Below are 19300 nucleotides of genomic sequence, written 5' to 3'. Positions count from 1 at the left end.
CCCAAATAACAAGAGATGGAAACAAAAAGGAAACTGCATGAAAACATATTTCTCAAAGCCTCTAAAGGGAGTCAGTCTGGGGAAACATTGTTGTCTTCCAAAAGCCAAAAAGCCTGTTACAATGAGGAGGAACAAAATAATAACAACACAGAACTTTCATCATCCTGTGAGAAAGAGATGAACTGAAAAAAGGGAAATAAACAAAAATTGCTCGAGAGAAAATGAGAGAAGCAGTTACAGAAAGTGAGTTAGTACGGCAGTGCACTGAAAATATGAACACACATAACTCGTTATAACTAGACATTTTCTCACTATAACTACCGTAATTACGCAAACATAGAACACAGCCTACATAAAAAAAAATCGGACAAATTAGTTGTCAGTGTCCCTTATATACCAGCGCAAAAGGTGTATGACCAAAATCAGACGGCCAGGATTTTACCGTGTAGGCATTTCGCTCTGCGGTGATTATGCCATGTATTCTGTCAAAATACCTTTGGTTTGTCACACGATCAATATGGACGCTAAATGGTAATCCCCCACTGCCACAAACAGGTTGAACTAATAACAACAGGCTGCTAATTTGGTAATATACTCCAATTACGTTATATACTAATTTCTGGTGATCCATTATCCAGAATAGTGCATTTATCTGCATGCTCTTGAATAGCGCTAGTGCTGCGGTGCAATTGAATTTAAACTTAACTTTAAAGACACGCAGTGTGTCTTATTGGAACTTAAGTGAGTGGTGTTTCTAACAGAGCGCTCACACCGATGCAGACGATCCAATCTTAAATGCTCGCAGTCTGTCCTTTGACATCATCGTGCCCACCGCACAGAAACCCTTAGATATTACCATCAAAGAAGGTCCAAAGCTTTACAATGACTTTTTTATGCTGCAGCTTTTTATAACAAAACAATAAAAAAACGAATCAAAAGAGTGTCTTTGACCCTTTCAGCAACACGTGGAGGCTTTCAGGTATCATTTGATGTACTTAAATTGGGCATTTGTTATTGCAGCCTTTACACAGGTGCCGCCTACATACAGGTTTTTGTTTTTTTAAGCCCAAGTCCATTTCTCACCATATTTATACCTTTTCCGTTATAACTAGAGATTTTCTCATTATATCTAGTCCTTTTCTCGTTATAACTAGAGCTTTTCTTGTTATATCTAGTCCTTTTCTAATTATAACTAGAGCATTTCTCGTTATATTTAGTCCTTTCCCCATATCTTTAGAGCTTTTCTTGTTATATATTATCTCTGATCTGACACATAAAGCTTCATTCATACCGGTACATCTTAGGACACTGTATTCTGCTGGCGCTTGTGCAGTTTCAGACTCAGAAAGGGTTTAAGTTATTGCTTAGTTGTGTACTTGTGGTTAAATTCCTTGTTGAAGTCATGATAGTAGCGTCATTAGGACTGAGGACTGGTGTCTACAAATGGAGATGGACTTGTTGTAGCTTCATAAGCACTGCAGCTTAGACTGCAGAGGTTTGCGTAACATACAATATGTGACTGGTTCTTTGGACCCTCATTGCTACGCTGATGGGATTCCTAATGGACACCAGCACATGCACACAGTTCCCTCAGCTCAAGGTAAACATATCTAGTAAAGATATCAGATCACTTATTTTTTTCTTCTTCTTTGGTTTAGATTTAGCTATATAGTTCAAAAACGTTTACAAAAAATGTTTTTGGGATTGTTTATTAGATAGGCTATACAAGTTAGAAATAAATATGTTCAGGTATTAAATTGAAAGCTTTGGTGAGAGGCGGTTGAGTTTAGGTTTAGGAGGTGGTTAAATCGAGGTGTTATGTTAGAAAATAGTGATTTTAGATAAGGGGTTCCCAATATTTGTCGACTTATAAGTATCCTTAAGCAAGATTAGAAAGCCATGTCATTAGATGCATTACTAACTATGTGACTGTTCTTGTACCTGGTTGGATATGGATCCACTAACAGGGTAAAATAGGCTAGCCCCATCACTACCCGATACACAATCCTCATCAGATCCTTATCATCCTTGTCAGATACCATAGGCAGTGAGTGCCTTAAAAAACTATCAAATATGTGAATATTTTGTTATATAATATCTGTTTATTTTAGAAGGGCCCACATAAAGGTCTAGAATTACACTGTGAAGTAAAAGTCAAAGGAATCGGACTGGTGCACACTGGTGGCACACACTCTTTGTCCATCTACCCGTCTCTCACTCTCTCTTCCCATTGATTTTACCCTGAACGGTGTCACTTGGAGAAATTCTAAACAAATAGCGAGAGAGCTTTAATAATGGGCATTACCATAATAACCCTCATCTCGTGGAAATGGAAATCTGGTGCAATTGAGGGCTAGCGGGCAAACGCTGTCCAACGGACCCCCCCCTAGCTGATATTGGAAGGAAAGGGGTTGGTTTTGGTGGTCTATATTTTCCATTGTTAGTCAGCCAAGAAAAGTTTGCTGTTGATTAGACGTCAATTACTGAGCCCAGCGCACAAGACAGGAAGCGGTGAGTAAAACAGGCAGTGGGTAAATACCAGGGTGGTGTTCCTCAGACCCGGGGCTCTCGTCAAATGACATTTTGTTTTTCTCGCAAGGATTAGCGAGAACCCCTTATGAGAGGGTAATGGAAATACATGCAGAGGAAGTTGAGTGTGTGTGTGTGTGTAGGTGGGTCTAATGGAGGCCAGTGCAATTTTGGTCGTGTTTTGTCCTTTCCAGTTTAAGTAGTCACACAAGTGTGCCAAACAAAAACAGGTATTAGTATTAGTCTGTGTCGGCCAAAACAAAAAAAAGCCTTTTAATCAGAGTGTGGGTCTCTGCTGGAGGCCCGGATGTTTGTTGGTTGAAGGCGCTGCTCTTCCTTCAGACTGCTGCAGTGTGTGAGCCCGCAGGGATCACACATGAGTGGGTTTAAAATGACTGGCCGCATGCGTACGAGGCAGAGTTCATATGCATTCATATTAATAAGAGGCATACCAGTGTGCATGAATCTGTCTTCATTTGATTACAAATACAGGAAACACGGTGGTATTCTGAACATTACGTAGGTTTGGGCGACTTCCACGTGTTGTGTGGGCGCGTGCGTGTGTAAGAAGCCGCGTTGCCTCCATACCAACGTGGACGGACCAACCAGGTACCAACCTGCACCAGGAGCAGCCTTGTTGTTCCTGCCTGCAGAAGAGGCGTCCAGCACGCTCATGTCCGCCATCTTGACTCCGGAGCGAGCCTCAGCTATCAGCTGTCTGGCTCTCTCTCTCAATTGTCTCCTCCGCTCTGCGTCCTGCTCCTGTACACAACACACACACACACACACACACACACACACATGTTGGTCATTTCCTAGTCAAGTTTCCCCAAAAGTAGGATAGGAGGATATTCTGAATGTGGCTGATTAAACAATGTTGACGCCATGCAGTGACACAACTGGCTGTACTCTGTGCACTGGACAGACTGAACTGTGTTACTTGGGATTCAAACCCACCTGACACATTTTAAACTGGGTGAAAACCGGGGCGTTTCATTGGTCGTATTCAATTGCTCACCACTAGTGGGACCATAGATGCAAACGTCTTCACAGGGAAGTATTCATGACAAACCCACGTCGACTTTATCGCTGAACTCCGTCAGGCTGAATGCGTAATAACCCAACTACTCGAGGTAGAAAGCCAGTGTGGTTGGTGTGTCTATATGTTTTCAGATGCAAGGGTTTTGTCCAGATGGATTTGTAACAACCCGCGAATATTCAGGAGAGCAGTGGGAATGGAACCAGCAGAGATTAAGATATTTATTTTATACATTCACACCAAATAATATACACTCTTGGGATACACTCTTATCTAATGGATGTTCATCTTTAGACTTAAAAAACTCTTAAGAAACGGACATACACTGCTACAGCCCCCATCCCCTGACACACACACACACACACACACACACACACACACACACACACACACACACACACACACACACACACACACACACACACACACATCATGGCTTTAGAGTCAGACAGATACAGTATTGAGCAACAGGCATCACAGTAATGACAGAAATGCCATTTTCAGGCCCATCCAATCTGATCATACTGATAGCACTGGCCAAAGCAAAAACACACACATACACACACACACACACACACACACACACACACACACCGAATAACACACACATGTACCTGTGTAGATACAAACACCTTCACACACACAACTTTGAAACACAAAACATTTGAAAACACACAAAAGAAAAGGTATTTATGCAAAACATAACCAGCATAACCACTCCAACCCACACACACACACACACACACACACACACACACACACATACTTACACATATCGCACAAACAAAAACACAAACACTCAATCTGGAGATAGGTGTAAGTGTGCGTGTGTGTGAGCCTGTGTGTGTGTGTGTGTCTGTGTGTGTGTGTGTGTGTGTGTGTGTGTGTGTGTGTGTGTACTACCCCTTGGTGTGAGTAGCTGTTAATCTGCCTCCTCCATATTGAGTCAGAGGTTTTAAGGCTGCTTCTTTTCAGAGCATCCGTTGATCCATTAGCACAACAAGCTGGCCCCACTGAGCACCTACATCTCTCCATCTCCATCTCAACTGACTGTGTGGAGCCATTGTCATACTGGGACAATACAGGATTGCAAATGACAGTTGGCTGTGTGTATGTGTGTGTGTGCGTGTGCGTGTGCATGTGTGTGTGTGCGTGTGTGTGTGTGTGTGTGTGTGTGTGTGTGCATATGCGTGTGTGTGTGCGTGTGTTTGAGGACCTAAGAGAATTCCCAAAGGGACAACACAAGTATGTGTGTATATATATAGAGATAAAGATATAAAGAGAGAGAGAAAGACAGACAGACAGACAGACAAGACAGAGAAAGAGAGAGAGATTACCTTACCATTATACAAATACTTATAATCACACACACACACACACACACACACACACACACACACACACACACCAAGAGAGCAATTACAATAATTACACATAGGTTTATTTAATAGAGACCTTGAATATTCGGTACTGCTTTTCTTTTCCATCCTGTAAGCTAATAATGAGGTTTGATGCTATGGTTACAATATTGTTAAAGCTGCTGTTCCTTCACACCTCCCTTTCTTTTCATCCTGGCATAATGATTTTCAGACATTTCTCTCATAGTCTTGAGTAAAGGAAATATGATGAATAGTAAGGTTAACAATGTCCTTCTGGCTGTGAACTGACTCCGATAGCCAATCTGGTTTCTAAAGATATGGATACAACTACCAATGTAAGGAGGCTGTGTGTGTGTGTGTGTGTGTGTGTGTGTGTGTGTGTGTTTATACAAGCCAGTCCCTAACACACTCTAAAACACACATCTCGGCATTATTGTTGTCAGCCATTTTGGGGACAGAAAATGTGAAATTGCCTTTGCCTATCCAGAGGCTAGGATTAGCACTATAGAAAAATGCATCTTGCCCCGTGCTAGCTCAGTCAGCTATGGAGATGCTGATTAGAAAATATAGAACATGTTTGGAGGGAAAGGGGAAGGAGAGAGAGAAAGAGAGAGAGAGAGCAGGAGCAAGGAAATAGAGGGACTATCTCTCTCTCCTTTGTCCGATAGCCTTTTTATTGTGTTTAAAAGTGAGTTTCACATGATCTCATACCAATGCATATTTTTAAGTTGTTGTGTTTTGATCAAACAAACACACACAGAAACACAAACATCAATTCACTCCACTGCAATGTACCAGTGCAATCAATACAAATTTACTAACCAGTGATCCCAGTACCACATGGTACAACCAGAGACACGTGGGACCTGCTCAGTGATCCCAGTACCACATGGTACAACCAGAGACACGCTGGTTCTACTCAGTGATCCCAGTACCACATGGTACAACCAGAGACACGCTGGTTCTACTCAGTGATCACAGTACCACATGGTACAACCAGAGACACACTGGTTCTACTCAGTGATCCCAGTACCACATGGTACAACCAGAGACACGCTGGTTCTACTCAGTGATCCCAGTACCACATGGTACAACCAGAGACACGCTGGTTCTACTCAGTGATCCCAGTACCACATGGTACAACCAGAGACACGCTGGTTCTACTCAGTGATCACAGTACCACATGGTACAACCAGAGACACGCTGGTCAGTCTTGCTCAGTGTTGCATTGCGAGGATGGGGAGCCCTGTGTTAAGCGCAGACGGCGAGGCAGAGCAAACAATGGCTGTGTGTCCTGTCCGTCTCTCTGGGAGTTCTCAGTCTCCAGGGGGAGCGTGGAGATGGACCTGAACGACCACTTAGCAGTGGGCCTGGCGTCTGGGTGGGATCAGCCTCCACCGAGCCACTCTGGAGGTCCGAGGGAGGTACGCGTGTGTCTGGTTGAAAGAGGGCTCTGCCTTGGCTACACTTTTCTGGATTGACTGAACGGAAGAGAGAGAGAAAGAGAGAGCGAGAGAGTGAATGAGCGGTGTGTGGCACTCAGCTGCGTGGAAATACTTCTAGTAAGTTCAGCCTCTTCTAATATGTGGTACCTTGATGGTGCGTCACTAGCTCTCTACAGTCTGCTCATTCAGTTTGAAGTTCAGTGCGAATGCCCCATGCATTGTGTATTGCTCTGCTTTACGTTCACTGGTTAAGATGATTTTTATCGTGGAGTACACCAAACTCAAACTCCAGGCTCAGCAAAGATCCATCAGGTACTCAAAGCTCTGATATATGCTGCGTTTGAACATTGATGTTGACCAGAAGCAATGAGCTACTCAAAATTAAAATCTCAAGAGAGGAGCGCTGTAAAATAGAAAAAAATGGGTTTTCAACAAGATTTCTAAACATATATGTGAGAGTGTTATCTCTCACATATGCCCTAATACACATTACTACACAGCACACTAGTGGTTCAAGAGGCCTGGTAAGGTCTGGAAATTGTACGTTTATATCGAAGCATATTAGGATTGGCTGAAGTGGAAATCACATCTGACTGGTTCCAGTGTGTCACACCTCAACTGTCCTTCTTGCAGAAACTAAAAGCTAAATGAAAACAACAAATTGAATGCACCTCAAAAGAAACACAGCCGAAACATATTTGCTGTGAGTAAAGGCTACTTTGAAGTTAACCTGCTGGATGTCTTGGTTCCCCCTGATGGTGGACACTCCCCATGTCCCCGAGATCCAGTCTGTCGGTCACAATACAGCAGATGTCATGCCTGGCGCAGTCACACGGTGAAGAGGTGTGTCAGGTGTCTACTCATGCATGCACCAATGGGCCTTATGTGCACCCACACAGTAGAGCAAGACATGTGTGGTCATCGAGCAAGAGTGCATTGACATTAACTCACTGCTCTAAAAAACTTAAATACCTCCCTTGAAATACTTAATTGGTGGTCCAAGTAGCGCAGCGGTTCTCCAATAGCGGATACAAACACTGTGATGCATTGGACCCTAGCTATTAGGACAAAGATGGGCTTTCCTACAGAACGATGGATACATGTGCTCTCTGCAATCATCAGAGATGTCAACGTCAGGATAAGGATTTCTATCAGTCAGCGTATGGATAATCTTAAGGCAGAGTGGCCTCCGCACAACACTGTATTCATAAAAACACCCGTTCAATCAATCTATGGATCTTGTTTACGCAAGATTAGAAAGAGAAGATATATAATCATATGTATGGATTTGAGAGAAAACATTTTAATATATAATTCATCGCGACAGCATTGCGGACGCTAAGAGCTCCAGGATGATGGAGAGGGTGTGTGTGTCTGTCTGTCCGTGTGTGTGTGTGTGTGTGTGTGTGTGCGCGCATGGGCACATGCATGTGTGTGTGTGAGAGATTGGTGAAGCAAAGAAAAATTGTGGAAAATATAAAATGATGTCCAAGAGTAGATGAGAGGGATAGAGCGAGATAAAGACACAAAGAGAGAGTGAGGGCACGAGAGAGAGAGAGAGAGAGAGAGAGAGAGAGAGAGAGAGAGAGAGAGAGAGAGAAAGAGAGCTGGAAAGAGAGAGAGAGAGAGAGAGAGAGAGAGAGAGAGAGAGAGAGAGAGAGAGAGAGAGAGCTGGAGAAAGAGAGAGAGAGCTGGAGAGAGAGAGAAAGAGAGAGAGAGCTGGAGAGAGAGAGAGAGAGTGAGAGAGCGAGAGAGAGAGAGAGAGAGAGAGAGAGAGAGAGAGAGAGAGAGAGAGAGAGAGAGAGAGAGAGAGAGAGAGAGAGAGAAAGTGTGGTCAGCTTATCGCCTGGGCCCAGACAGAATGTGCGGATCAATGAGCGTGCGAGGCCCACTGCGATCAATGCATTTGATAAGGAATTAAAGAGCAGCCAGTGTACAGGGCTATCAAAGCACCTGGGCAGGGCGTCATTAAGATTCCATGGATGCGTGCGCATGATAGCCCCGCGTCTGTGTGCACCGGCGTGTGTCCGCTCTCTAGGCTGTGTGTGTGTGTCTGTGCCTCTGTGTGTCATTGTTTGAGTTTGTGTGTGTGTGTGTGTGTGTGTTTGTGTGCGTGTGCGTGCATGTGTGAGTATGTGTGTACATGTGCACACATTCATGTTTCTGTGCAAGCTACACTGTGGGAGAGATGTGTGTCAAGATCATGTGACGATCTACAGGCTAAAAGTGTGTATTTGCATTAAAAGATGAAGTGTGCATGCAAACAAACACACAGAAGCACACTATATGTGCAGTGTGCATACATACAATATGTACACATACATATGTTTTGAGGTTGTATGGATGTATGTGTGTGTGTGTGTGTGTGTGTGTGTTTGGGGGTTGGGGGTTGGGTGTGTGTGTGCGTCTGTTTGTGCACACTTCCAAAGAGCAGGTGTAGAGCAAGGCCCTCTCTGGCCGAGACAGTGAGACTGGTACAACAGGTAGAGTGGAGGAACACACAGCCCCTAGTGGCTGTGTGAGGGCTTGGGGCTTGGGGTGCGCTGCACAGCGCTTTAAACAAACACACTCTCTGGCTGTGATGGCGGGAGGGTGAAGACGCAGGGTCTTCTAGAATGCTACACAAACTTAAGATAGTCATTGTGAGGACACAGAGGAAGGGAAGCAGCTTCCACACATGGAATCAGGATGACGCACCCGCACAGACGCGCTCGCACACACACAAACACACCCGCGCGCGCACCCGCACGCACACACGCACGCACGCACGCACGCACGCACGCACGCACGCACGCACGCACGCACGCACGCACGCACGCACGCACGCACGCACGCACGCACACACAAACACACAACGCACTCAGTCTCTAATTAAACTTTCCCTTAAGTTAAAACAAAGGGTTTTGGGCAGAACTAGTAGGATTACTAGAGTTATTATTGCGGATGCAGTGAACGGTGAACCCGGTGGCGACAGAGTCGGCGCTCATATTTTATTCATGTCTTCTTTAGAACAGGCCTGATTTGAGACACTTAACACAGAAAGTGTCACGTGGAAGAGCGGGGTGGGAGGGGGGGGGCGGGGGGGGATAGGAGCGATAGGCAGTGGATACACAATAAGTGTGGAACTGAAAGTCCTAAACTTAATACAACATGAGTGCAACAATGTGTGTGATTAAGTCTACTTTTCAAGACATATCTGTCTATGTGTTTGTCTAAGAGCCAGATGTGAGGCAATATGGGAAGAAAGATACAGGGCCTGTTTGACCAACAGAACAAATGGAGAGTAAATGTAAAGTTTGAGTGCAGCGCTGATTGAATGTGTGTGTGTGTATTTGTGTGTGTGTGTGTGTTTGTGTGTGTGTGTGTGTGTGTGTGTGTGTGTGTATGTGCGTGGCCAAGCATGCACTTTTCTCTGATGGCTTGATCAGCACAATTCATGCAAGTGAGTGCTGTCCTTCTCAGATGCACACTTGCTCGCACACATGCACACGCGCACACACACACACACACACACACACACACACACACACACACACACACACACACACACACACACACACACACACACACACACACACACACACACACACACACACACACACACACACGATGACTTTGATCTACACTGAAGCCAATTGAGCCACAACAGACATTCCACTCGCACCTTCTTTCCCTTTTCTCTCCCTCGCTCTCACACATGCACACACTTATACACATGAATACACATTCCAAAGAAAATCACCACCAAACCATTTAGTTTCATTACGGGAAAATTCTTCAGAATAAGAAAAGAAAGGGCGGCAGAGATAGAGCGAGGGGAGAGAGAGAGAGAGAGAGAGGGAGAGAGAGAATGGGAGAAGAAAGTGAGAAAGAGAGAAGAAAGGAACAGCAGTCACATTAAAAAGAGTAGGAGAAAAACTATTAATGCAGAGAGGAAAGTTTAAAAAGGAGCAGAGGAGAGGAGAGGGAGGGGAGAGGAGCGGGCGTCAGAGAGAAGAACAAAGGCAGGGTTCACAAAGCCATATTTGCATTTTCAAAATGGACAAGTTCTGTTCTCTATATTTGTTGATGAAATGGTCATCCCTTTTACTTGGTGCTGACTAGGAGGCAACAGTTGAATGTGTCCTTTATTTGACTCGGTATTGAGGTGTTCTTCTTGCTGTTGTCTTGTGGTGTTCTGAATGATTCACATTCTGGGTCTCAGTTTGGATGATTGCTGCATTATGACTTGATGGGATTAAATTAGATCAGAACTGAACTAATAGTACAGGCCTTTTTAATCTGGGTAAGACGCTTAGCTTTGGCTCTAAATCGGTATACAAGACAGAGGCCTGGATATAGAACATGACTGTTTGATCTCTAGAAATGACTTATGTTGACTTAAAAACAGTCTTTTTATAAGTAGCATTAAATGCATTCGTTCTAATATTCCTAATTGGATGCGCTTCGTAACAGAGCAGACACCGCAGCGTGGGGTGTGTAATGAGCCATGTAAGTTGGTTTACATTGATCTCAAAGAAAACTCAAATAAATAAAGAGCACCTTTTCAAATCCCACGGTAGTAGCAATGAATGATCAGCCCAGCAGGATCAGGCTCTCAGGGGAACACATTGTGCCAAGTGAGGAGCAATCCTATCCCAAGCAGAGCCAAACCAGACTAATTCTGCACATTTTGGTCTCTTTGTCAAATAGAAAAATGTAATAAAGTATTCATCGCTTTAAATTATTTTTGTGTCTTGTGGCCTACAAGGAAGGAGGGGAGAGCAGACCACAGAGGACCCAGGACGTGCCTCCACAGTTGCAGAAGGAGAAACTGGGGAAAATAAGAACAGAAGCAGTGGGGGAAGGGCAGGAGGGGGGGAGTGGAGTAAAAATCAAACAGGCACCAATTATAGGAATCACAACGAGTCAGTGAACAGCAGAGCTCTCCAATGTGGGACAAGCCACACAGTTTGTGTGTGCATGGGAATGCCACACTTATCTACAAAGACACACGGACAAAAACACACACACGCACACACACGCACACGCACGCACACGCACGCACACACACACACACACACACACACTCACACACATATTTGGGGTTTAATGGAAAAGTTGACACAAAACAGTACAGGTACAGTACATTTGCAAATATTAAGTAAACACACACACACACACACACCAACACACACTAACTCGTACGTGCACCTTTTTTGCATTTCAATTCGGGGGTAAGAAATACACGGAAATGCGGGTAGTGGCGTGCACAAAGTTCTCCTGGTCGGAGCGTGCATCCTGATAATTAGCCTGACCAGGCTGCTGTGAAATTACTACTCTCATCTGCTAATGGGTTGAAAGACCTGGAGCGAAGACGCACACACACACACACACACACACACACACACACACGCGCGCGCATGCACACACGCGCACAAACCTCACACGCAAACACACACTTACTTAACAGATACACAATGACACACACACACACACAGGCCAAATTTGTTTCATAAATCCAATATTCTTCAGCCATTCATTTGAAGAGTAAGTGTTGAAGCATCACACACTGTGGGTGTGGCCTAGGAGCAGGGAGACGGGTTCAAGGATGTTCATTCATTTATCTCATTAATGCTCATTAGCTCCTTGATTATCAACATGTAGATGACTTCTGAAGATTTACAGACCTAATGAACCATAGTGTGCATTTGTCAAAGACATCAAAACATGAGAGAGAGAGAGAGAGAGAGAGAGAGAGAGAGAGAGAGAGAGAGAGAGAGAGAGAGCGACAGAGAGAGAGAGAGAGAGAGAGAGAGATTGTACAGAAGCAGTGACCCCAGATAAAGGTCAATTTGTACTAAAATTGCAGAAATCCGTGCATGCACACACACACACACCCTATTAAGCCATTTACCTTAATTAATAAAGACATCTATTTGAGTGCGTTTAGTGAAGAATTTGCATGTGCCTTCACATGAATTTAATTTTTGTCTGCTACGGTATTGTACTCACAGCCTCATTCACTACTCTACATACGATAATAATATACTAAACAAATACTAAAATACATGTAATATATATTTAGATGTTTCCTTTATTAATGAAGTAACGACAAGTTTTCAGAATCTGTTTGAATTTGATAGCTTAACAGTCTTGCTCATCCTCATTTGTCAACATAAACCAGTCTGTCCCACTCACTGTGACAAGCCATGTCCACACATGCTTTCCCCTTTGCATCTGCAACACACACACACACACACACACAAGCTTGTGCGCGTTAATCAAAACAAGACATCCCATAATCTAATCTAAATCGCTAACAATTATCAGCACGTTAGCCCCGTTAGGGGGTGCAGATTCCTTTGATCAATGTTCTCTATTGAAAAGAGGAATCAATTCAATAACACCCCCATCCCCCACACACAACCACCCAACCTACTGAACCCCTGTTCTCTAATGCTCCAGTTGGGGGGGGGGGGGGGGGGGGGTTATTAACCACTCGTCCTTGGAAATGAGTAAAGAAATTCAGAAGGAGAGAGGAGAGGATGGGAGAGAGATAATGGCAGAGAGGGAGAAATAAGGAGAGCGAGAGGGCAGTTTGTGACTTAAGGAGCTAATCGGAGTGAAGGCAGCCATTTTGTAGAAGGACAACAAGGAGATGGCAGAGGACTTTTGTCGGCGGCAGGGAATACATTTGCCGCGCCGACCGCCTTGACGTACTCTTAATTTACTTTCTTCTTGGGGGGAAAAATACCTCCAACAGTCCTTGGAAGGATGCTTTTTAATGCATTTCTTTGGATTATGCAAAAACGGTTAATCTTGAGACTCACCACCCCCCCTGGACCCAACAGAGTGTATAAATATAATGTGTAATATGCACAAACATACAGGTGCTGGCTGAGACACATCTCTCCCCTATAAAAAAATAATGTTTTAATTCAAGGTCATCTTGCTTTTAGGATTCTGATGGCGAAGTGTGTGCAAGGCTGCTGCTGCCTTTCAGATATTTCATTACAAAAAGGAATTCATTTCATTTTCACACTCAAATCCCTTGTCCCCACACCACCACAACCAACGCCAGTATTATTATGAATCAGTCTTCTTAAGCAAGGCTTCAATCTGCAGGTCGTAAACACGTTCAGTTCGTGAGCAGACGGCCAACTTCGTAGGAAGGTTGGTGAACATGACGGCCTTTCCAAATGAAGGATTTATTTTATTCATATTATTCTTCCTCCGTTTTTAAAACATATTAATCGACTTTTTGTGTCATAGCCATGGGTATAGTCTAAGCCCTGCTAATGCTATCCCCGTGCTGAGGAGAGGGCCATCCATCCAGCTACCCGCTGACAAACAGAGGCCCCCCCCAAACTCCCGGCTACCCTGAGAAGTGCCCGGGCACAATCCTTTACAAGCAAAGGTCTGTTTAACTGCTTGGCTGCATTCTCACTAAATGATCAGAAAAGCTGCCCCTGCCTTGACAAGAGACACTGAAGAAGGAGCTGTGTGTGCCGGGTCGGCCCGCCGTAGCAGCAGACCCAGAAGGAGCGCGGTGGAGGATTGAGACCGTTGTAAGCTGTAACTGTGACATGCCGTAAAAACCAGTGGCCGTACCTGACAGCTTTAGAGCGTGCGCGGATGCTCTTCAGCGTGAGGCAGGAATGAAGAGAGAACCACAAGCCAACGGCCCCTGGAAACTGTGAGCACAGCAGCCCCGAGCTCTGCTCTCTCCCTGAGACGACTGTCGGAGAGTCCTCGAGGAAGGCATTGAACTGAACATTTCACCAGAGCATCTGGGACGCAAAATGTATGGTGTGGTTGTTGTGGTTGATGCCTGAGAGTTGTAAAGGGTGTAAAGTTAAAAAGGTCCATGAACTAGCTCAGAAAATGCTCACACAGAGAAACACAGCCTCCTCTGCTTATGGGGTCATTTTATCTCACTGTTACCTCTTCCCTGGAAATGTACAATGAATTCACAAACAGCCTCCATGACCAGGTGAGGAGCTTGAAAGAACCAGACTATTCCACCAGACTCCCAGCACCCTGTGGAGGGTGCATGCCCTGTTCAGGGTCAATCAATCACTATGATGATCACTTTCCACTAAGTGCAGGCTTCGCGTCTGTTTGGGCTGGCCCTCTGGACGTTCGAGTTCTAACTGTGATGGTAACCTTGTCACCGTTAGTTATTTATGTGTGTTATGTATGTTATGTATTATGACATTGTGAATCACACCACCTCTCGGGGACATTACAGATTCTACTCTGCATGCATAAATACACACATTCATCCCTTCCTTCTTTGTATGATTTTTAAGAATCCATTTATATCTATTAAAGATGTTTAAACTCCAGTATTGCATACATCTTTCACATCTTTCACACACACACACACACACACACACACACACACACACACACACACACACACACACACACACACACACACACACACACACACACACTCTGGGGCTGACCTCAGCAGCAGTGAAGGGCCTGGTGGGTGTGGGCAGGGAGGGGCCGACGGGGCTCTTGTTTCCGGCCTTCATGGCAGCGTCTCTGCGGGCCTGTTCCAGGAGCAGCCTGGCCCTCTCCTTGAGCTCCTCCTGCCTGGACTGCACCTTCTGGACCACAGAGACCAGGGACACACAGAGGACAGGAGGAGGTCAGGGCATGGAGAAAGGACCCAGGAAATCAAGCTCCACCGTCCGTCTTCAAAGGAGTCCCATGAAAAGCCTTCCGGTGAGAGCCTTCGCACCATGGCTGGGGAGCGGCTACGATAGTCGTTTTGCATGGGTTATCAAACGTCTGTTTTAAACGTGTTACTCACTTTCTCCGCTGGCGGACTTTCTACAGGAGAGACCGGAGGCTCCTTTGGCAGAAAGAGTAAGAGAGAAAATGGTATTAAGGCAAAGAAAAATTAGTTATCTCAACGTAAAGACAAATAAACATAAGGGTCTTTATCATGGGGGTTAGCAAGTTTTTGCAAAAAAATCTTTACCTTTTACTAATTAACTTTCAAATTGGGTCTGCAAATTTGTTACACTTAAACACTTCCAATATAGGTTTACATCAATTTATATCAATAAACACAGTATATATTCCCCAGCTTCTGACCAGCCCGAGTGGTTAGAAGCTCTCTAAAGATATTCGTGCACACATGCACACAAACGCGGACCGAAACAGTGTATGCGGGTTGTGGATGCATGCACACCGACACACACACACAGGCAGCTTAGCATCTTATCTGTGGGGGTAATCCTGTCTGTATTATAAGGGGGGCATAAGCAAGCAAAACAGTGCTGGGATGCTCATGTTCGGCTTAGAGCGCCGTATATTCATAGCGGCTGCTGTTTACAACGTAACAACAAAGACTTTATCCTTCCACCATTTACATCTGGCCGGGGCTGTGGACACTTGACTTGTCGGTAGCCAGATAAGCACCTCTAAATGGAGTGCCATGGGCCCCCCTTCGTGACCCCTCTCCCTGACCTTTGAGCTTGTAAACATGGTGGTTGATAGCAAAGGGGCAAGAGTAAAGACTTGAGCCAACATAACTATAGGCTTACATTTAATGTGCATGTGCAAAAAACAGTGCCGCGGCCAAGGAAGCTGCAAGCATCTGTAGGTGTGTTTGTGTGTTCACGTGTGTGTGTGTGTGTGTGTGTATGTGTGTGTGTGTGTGTGTGTGTGTGTGTGTGTATATGTGTGTGTGTGTGCGTGCGTTAGTGTGTGTGTGCGTGATGGGATGCGCAGAGGTGTGCTCTATGCAAGGCGTCTTCACGCCTGAGCGGTCACGGTGCCAACTGCCATCAAAAGCAGGGATGAGAAAAATAATGAAAAATATAATGAAATGTCAAGAGAAGGGGTCGGGGATGGAATGGGAAGGGTTGTTTCCTCAGACAGGCCCGCCGGACCCCGTGGCATGTTAGGGGTCTCGACAGCGAGGTGAGCGACAACATCTAAGGCTGGGCGAGAGAGAGAGAGAGAGAGGGAAAGAGAGCGAGAGCGAGAGCGAGAGCGAAAGCGAGAGAGAGCGAGTGCGAGAGAGCAAGAGAGCGCAAGAGAGAGAGCGCGAGAGAGAGAGAGAGAGAGAGAGAGAGAGAGAGAGAGAGAGAGAGAGAGAGAGAGAGAGAGAGAGAGAGAGAGAGGGAGCGAGAGCCGCTCCTCTGTTACAGACAACTCTAAGAAGCGGGCTCATCAGCGTCATCATCTGGGGGTTGTGATTTGAGGCTTAACAGGCCCAAGGAGGGAATGGAACGGTATGATTGTGAGACACATCCCCGCGTCCCAGGCCCGACGGCGCCCCCAGAGAGTTTCAATCAAGGCCAGACGCAGGGTTAAAAAGAGGGAGAGAAAGGCAAGGGGGTGATCTATTTAAGGGGAGCGGGCGTGTACACACAGGAAGGTAACCGCTGATCTTTAGCCGCCAGTTGAAAATGAATCTTCACAACTGAAAAGATACAAAACTACACACAGACGGGTGTGTGTGTGTGTGTGTGTGTGTGTGTGTGAGTTTGTTCTCACACTATTTTTATGTCGTAAAATGAATATTTCTTTGTAATATGTAACCTCAGCTGTGTTAGATAGAATCAAATGCAATTTTATCGGACAGAAAATAATAAAATGGTTGACTGCACATAATTATAATAACGTTATATATAATAAACTAAACTAAATGCAATTTGCAGGACGTTACGGTCCCCTGATTTGGGGTGTGACTGCGGAACTGTTCCATTTACGGTGTGTGACTGCGTAACTGTCCCCTGTTTACAGTGTGTGACTGTTACTGTTTCCTGTTTACGGTTTGTGACTGTTACCATTTCTTGTTTACAGTGTATGACTGCGTAACTCTCTCCTGTTTACGGTGTGTGACTGATACTGTTTCCTGTTTACGGTTTGTGACTGTTACCATTTCTTGTTTACAGTGTATGACTGCGTAACTCTCTCCTGTTTACGGTGTGTGACTGTTACTGTTTCCTGTTTACGGTGTGTGACTGTTTACCGTTTCCTGTTTACGGTGTGTGACTGTTACCGTCTCTGGTTTACAGAATGGGTCTGTGTAACCCCACCTGTTTAGGGGACGTGTCGGTGTTCCCCTTCCCGTTGAGAGGACGTGCGTGTGGTCCACTTCCTACTCAGGGTGGGTCCGCGTTACCCTACCTGCTTGGGGGACGCGTCCGTGTGGTTGACCGGCGACGGGGTGTTTGAGTCCGAGGCGGACTCGGATTCCGACGAGCGCAGGCTGGCTCTCTTCTTCTTGATGAGGTCGGCGTCCCGGTTGTAGGAGAAGCCCAGCTTGTGTTGGGTGGGAGAGGAGGCGGTGGCTCTCCCCCTCGCCGAGGACTCTGAGTTTTTACATCCCCCCTCGGCGTCTCCCCCTCCGGCCGCCGCCACCTCCTCCGCGTGCGGCCTCGCTCGCTCTGCCTCCCTCTCCGCCTTGTGCGCTACGTCCCTCGCGTCCACGGGGCCGGCCTTGGGGAGGCCTTTCCCGCCCTCCGACCCCGGGGCCCCGGCCAGGGACCGGCGAGGGGCGGGGGCGGGCTGCATGGACGCTGCTGCCACCGCATGGGGGGCCGTCGTCGCCTGCAGCGGCAGCGACAGCGCGGACAGCCCCTGCCGGGAGTAAGCCCCTCCCGCCTTGTCCTTGCCAACGCCCGCCTCCTCGGGCGCCGCCGCCGAGTGAGCGCCGTCGGGCTCGTCGCCGGCGTGGCTCGCGGCGGCGGCGGTGGCGGCGTGCGGCCCGCCGGCCGCCTGGACGTGCGGCACGTCGTTGAGCTCAGCGTAGAACTTGTCCTGGTCGATGGAGGCGTTGGTGTCCGTCTCAAAGTCGCCCACCTTGTAGGTGCTGCGGCTGCTGTTGGCCTCGATCTGCACCACGTTCAGCTCCTCGCCGGAGAAGTGGGCGCGGATCTGGTAGAGGTACGTCATCACCGTCAGCTTGTCGGGGATGGCCAGCAGCACCATGTCGGAGGGCTCCAGCAGGCGGGAGATGCCCAGGCTGGCGAAGCCGTCGTACGCCTGGGAGATGACGGAGAGATGGGAGGAGAATCAAAAGAGGCTACGATGACGAACTCCCCCCTATGAGGGGAACACAGGTTTAAGAGCAGCGGAAATACTGACAAAAAGACCAACGATAACAATACAGTTCAAGATGCACACAAGTATGGCTGGCTATCGGGGACGGGAGAGAAACGTCATGAAGAAAGATTAACATTATTAAAGGCAGTTTTTTCCATTAAAACAAATTCATGAGAAAACTGGCCTCAAGGGGTTGGTGGAGGAGGATGGTTGAAGAGATTGTTGTTGTTGTTGTTGTGGGAAGAAATGCTGAAGTCTGAATGTGGATTCGGGACGCGTTGAGACGGAGGGAGAGGGTAACACTAGCTAGATAGCAGGTGACCTCTGATTCACTTTTTGACATGCGTTAGACTTGGACGAGGACGAGGCAATTACATACATGCACTGTATGAATGTGTGTGTGTGGGTGCGTGCGGGGGAGTGTGAGCGAGACATTGTCGCCTTGGCAGCTGACAGGTCATGTCAGGGATGGTTGTCCCCGATAAGAAAAGCAGATACACCAAGACAGAGCACTTAATCCCAAAGGATGTGTGTGTATGTCTGTGTGTGTGTATTTGATTGAGAGTGTGTGTGTGTGTGTGTGTGTGTGTGTGTGTGTGTATGGATGTGTGTGTGTGTGTCTTATCACCCCGCTGCATCAACCTGCCCACGCTCTCCGTCACGCGTGTAATTGGTCTGATTAGAGTTTGATGAGAAAATACAGGTGTGATTATCCAGCGACGCACAAAACCCAATCCCCATCACCAGATAGAGAGAATGAGAGAGAGACAGAGAGGGAGAGTAAACGAGAGGGGGTGGGGGGGGGGGGGGGGGGGGGCGAAAACTATTATCACAGCCAATGACAGGTAAAT

General features: G+C 46.4%; 1 protein-coding gene across 2 annotated transcripts in view; it reads right to left on the bottom strand.

Annotated features, from left to right (window-relative positions):
- The window catches only part of ehbp1 (EH domain binding protein 1), a 118829-nt gene that overhangs the window by 40361 nt on the left and 59168 nt on the right, over positions 1–19300 (bottom strand). For both annotated transcript variants that reach the window (XM_084470300.1, XM_084470299.1), the window contains exons 12-15: positions 17532–18389; positions 15199–15240; positions 14846–14992; positions 3147–3291 (exon numbers count right to left, since the gene is read on the bottom strand). In XM_084470300.1, the coding sequence (XP_084326426.1) occupies positions 3147–3291; positions 14846–14992; positions 15199–15240; positions 17532–18389 (1192 nt within the window). The remainder of the gene's footprint in view (positions 1–3146; positions 3292–14845; positions 14993–15198; positions 15241–17531; positions 18390–19300) is intronic.

Source organism: Micromesistius poutassou, assembly GCF_964030765.1.
Source record: "Micromesistius poutassou genome assembly, chromosome: 7".
NCBI classification, from domain to species: domain Eukaryota; kingdom Metazoa; phylum Chordata; class Actinopteri; order Gadiformes; family Gadidae; genus Micromesistius; species Micromesistius poutassou.
The sequence above is the reverse complement of the archived record's forward strand: the minus strand, read 5'-3'. Positions and strand labels throughout refer to the sequence as shown.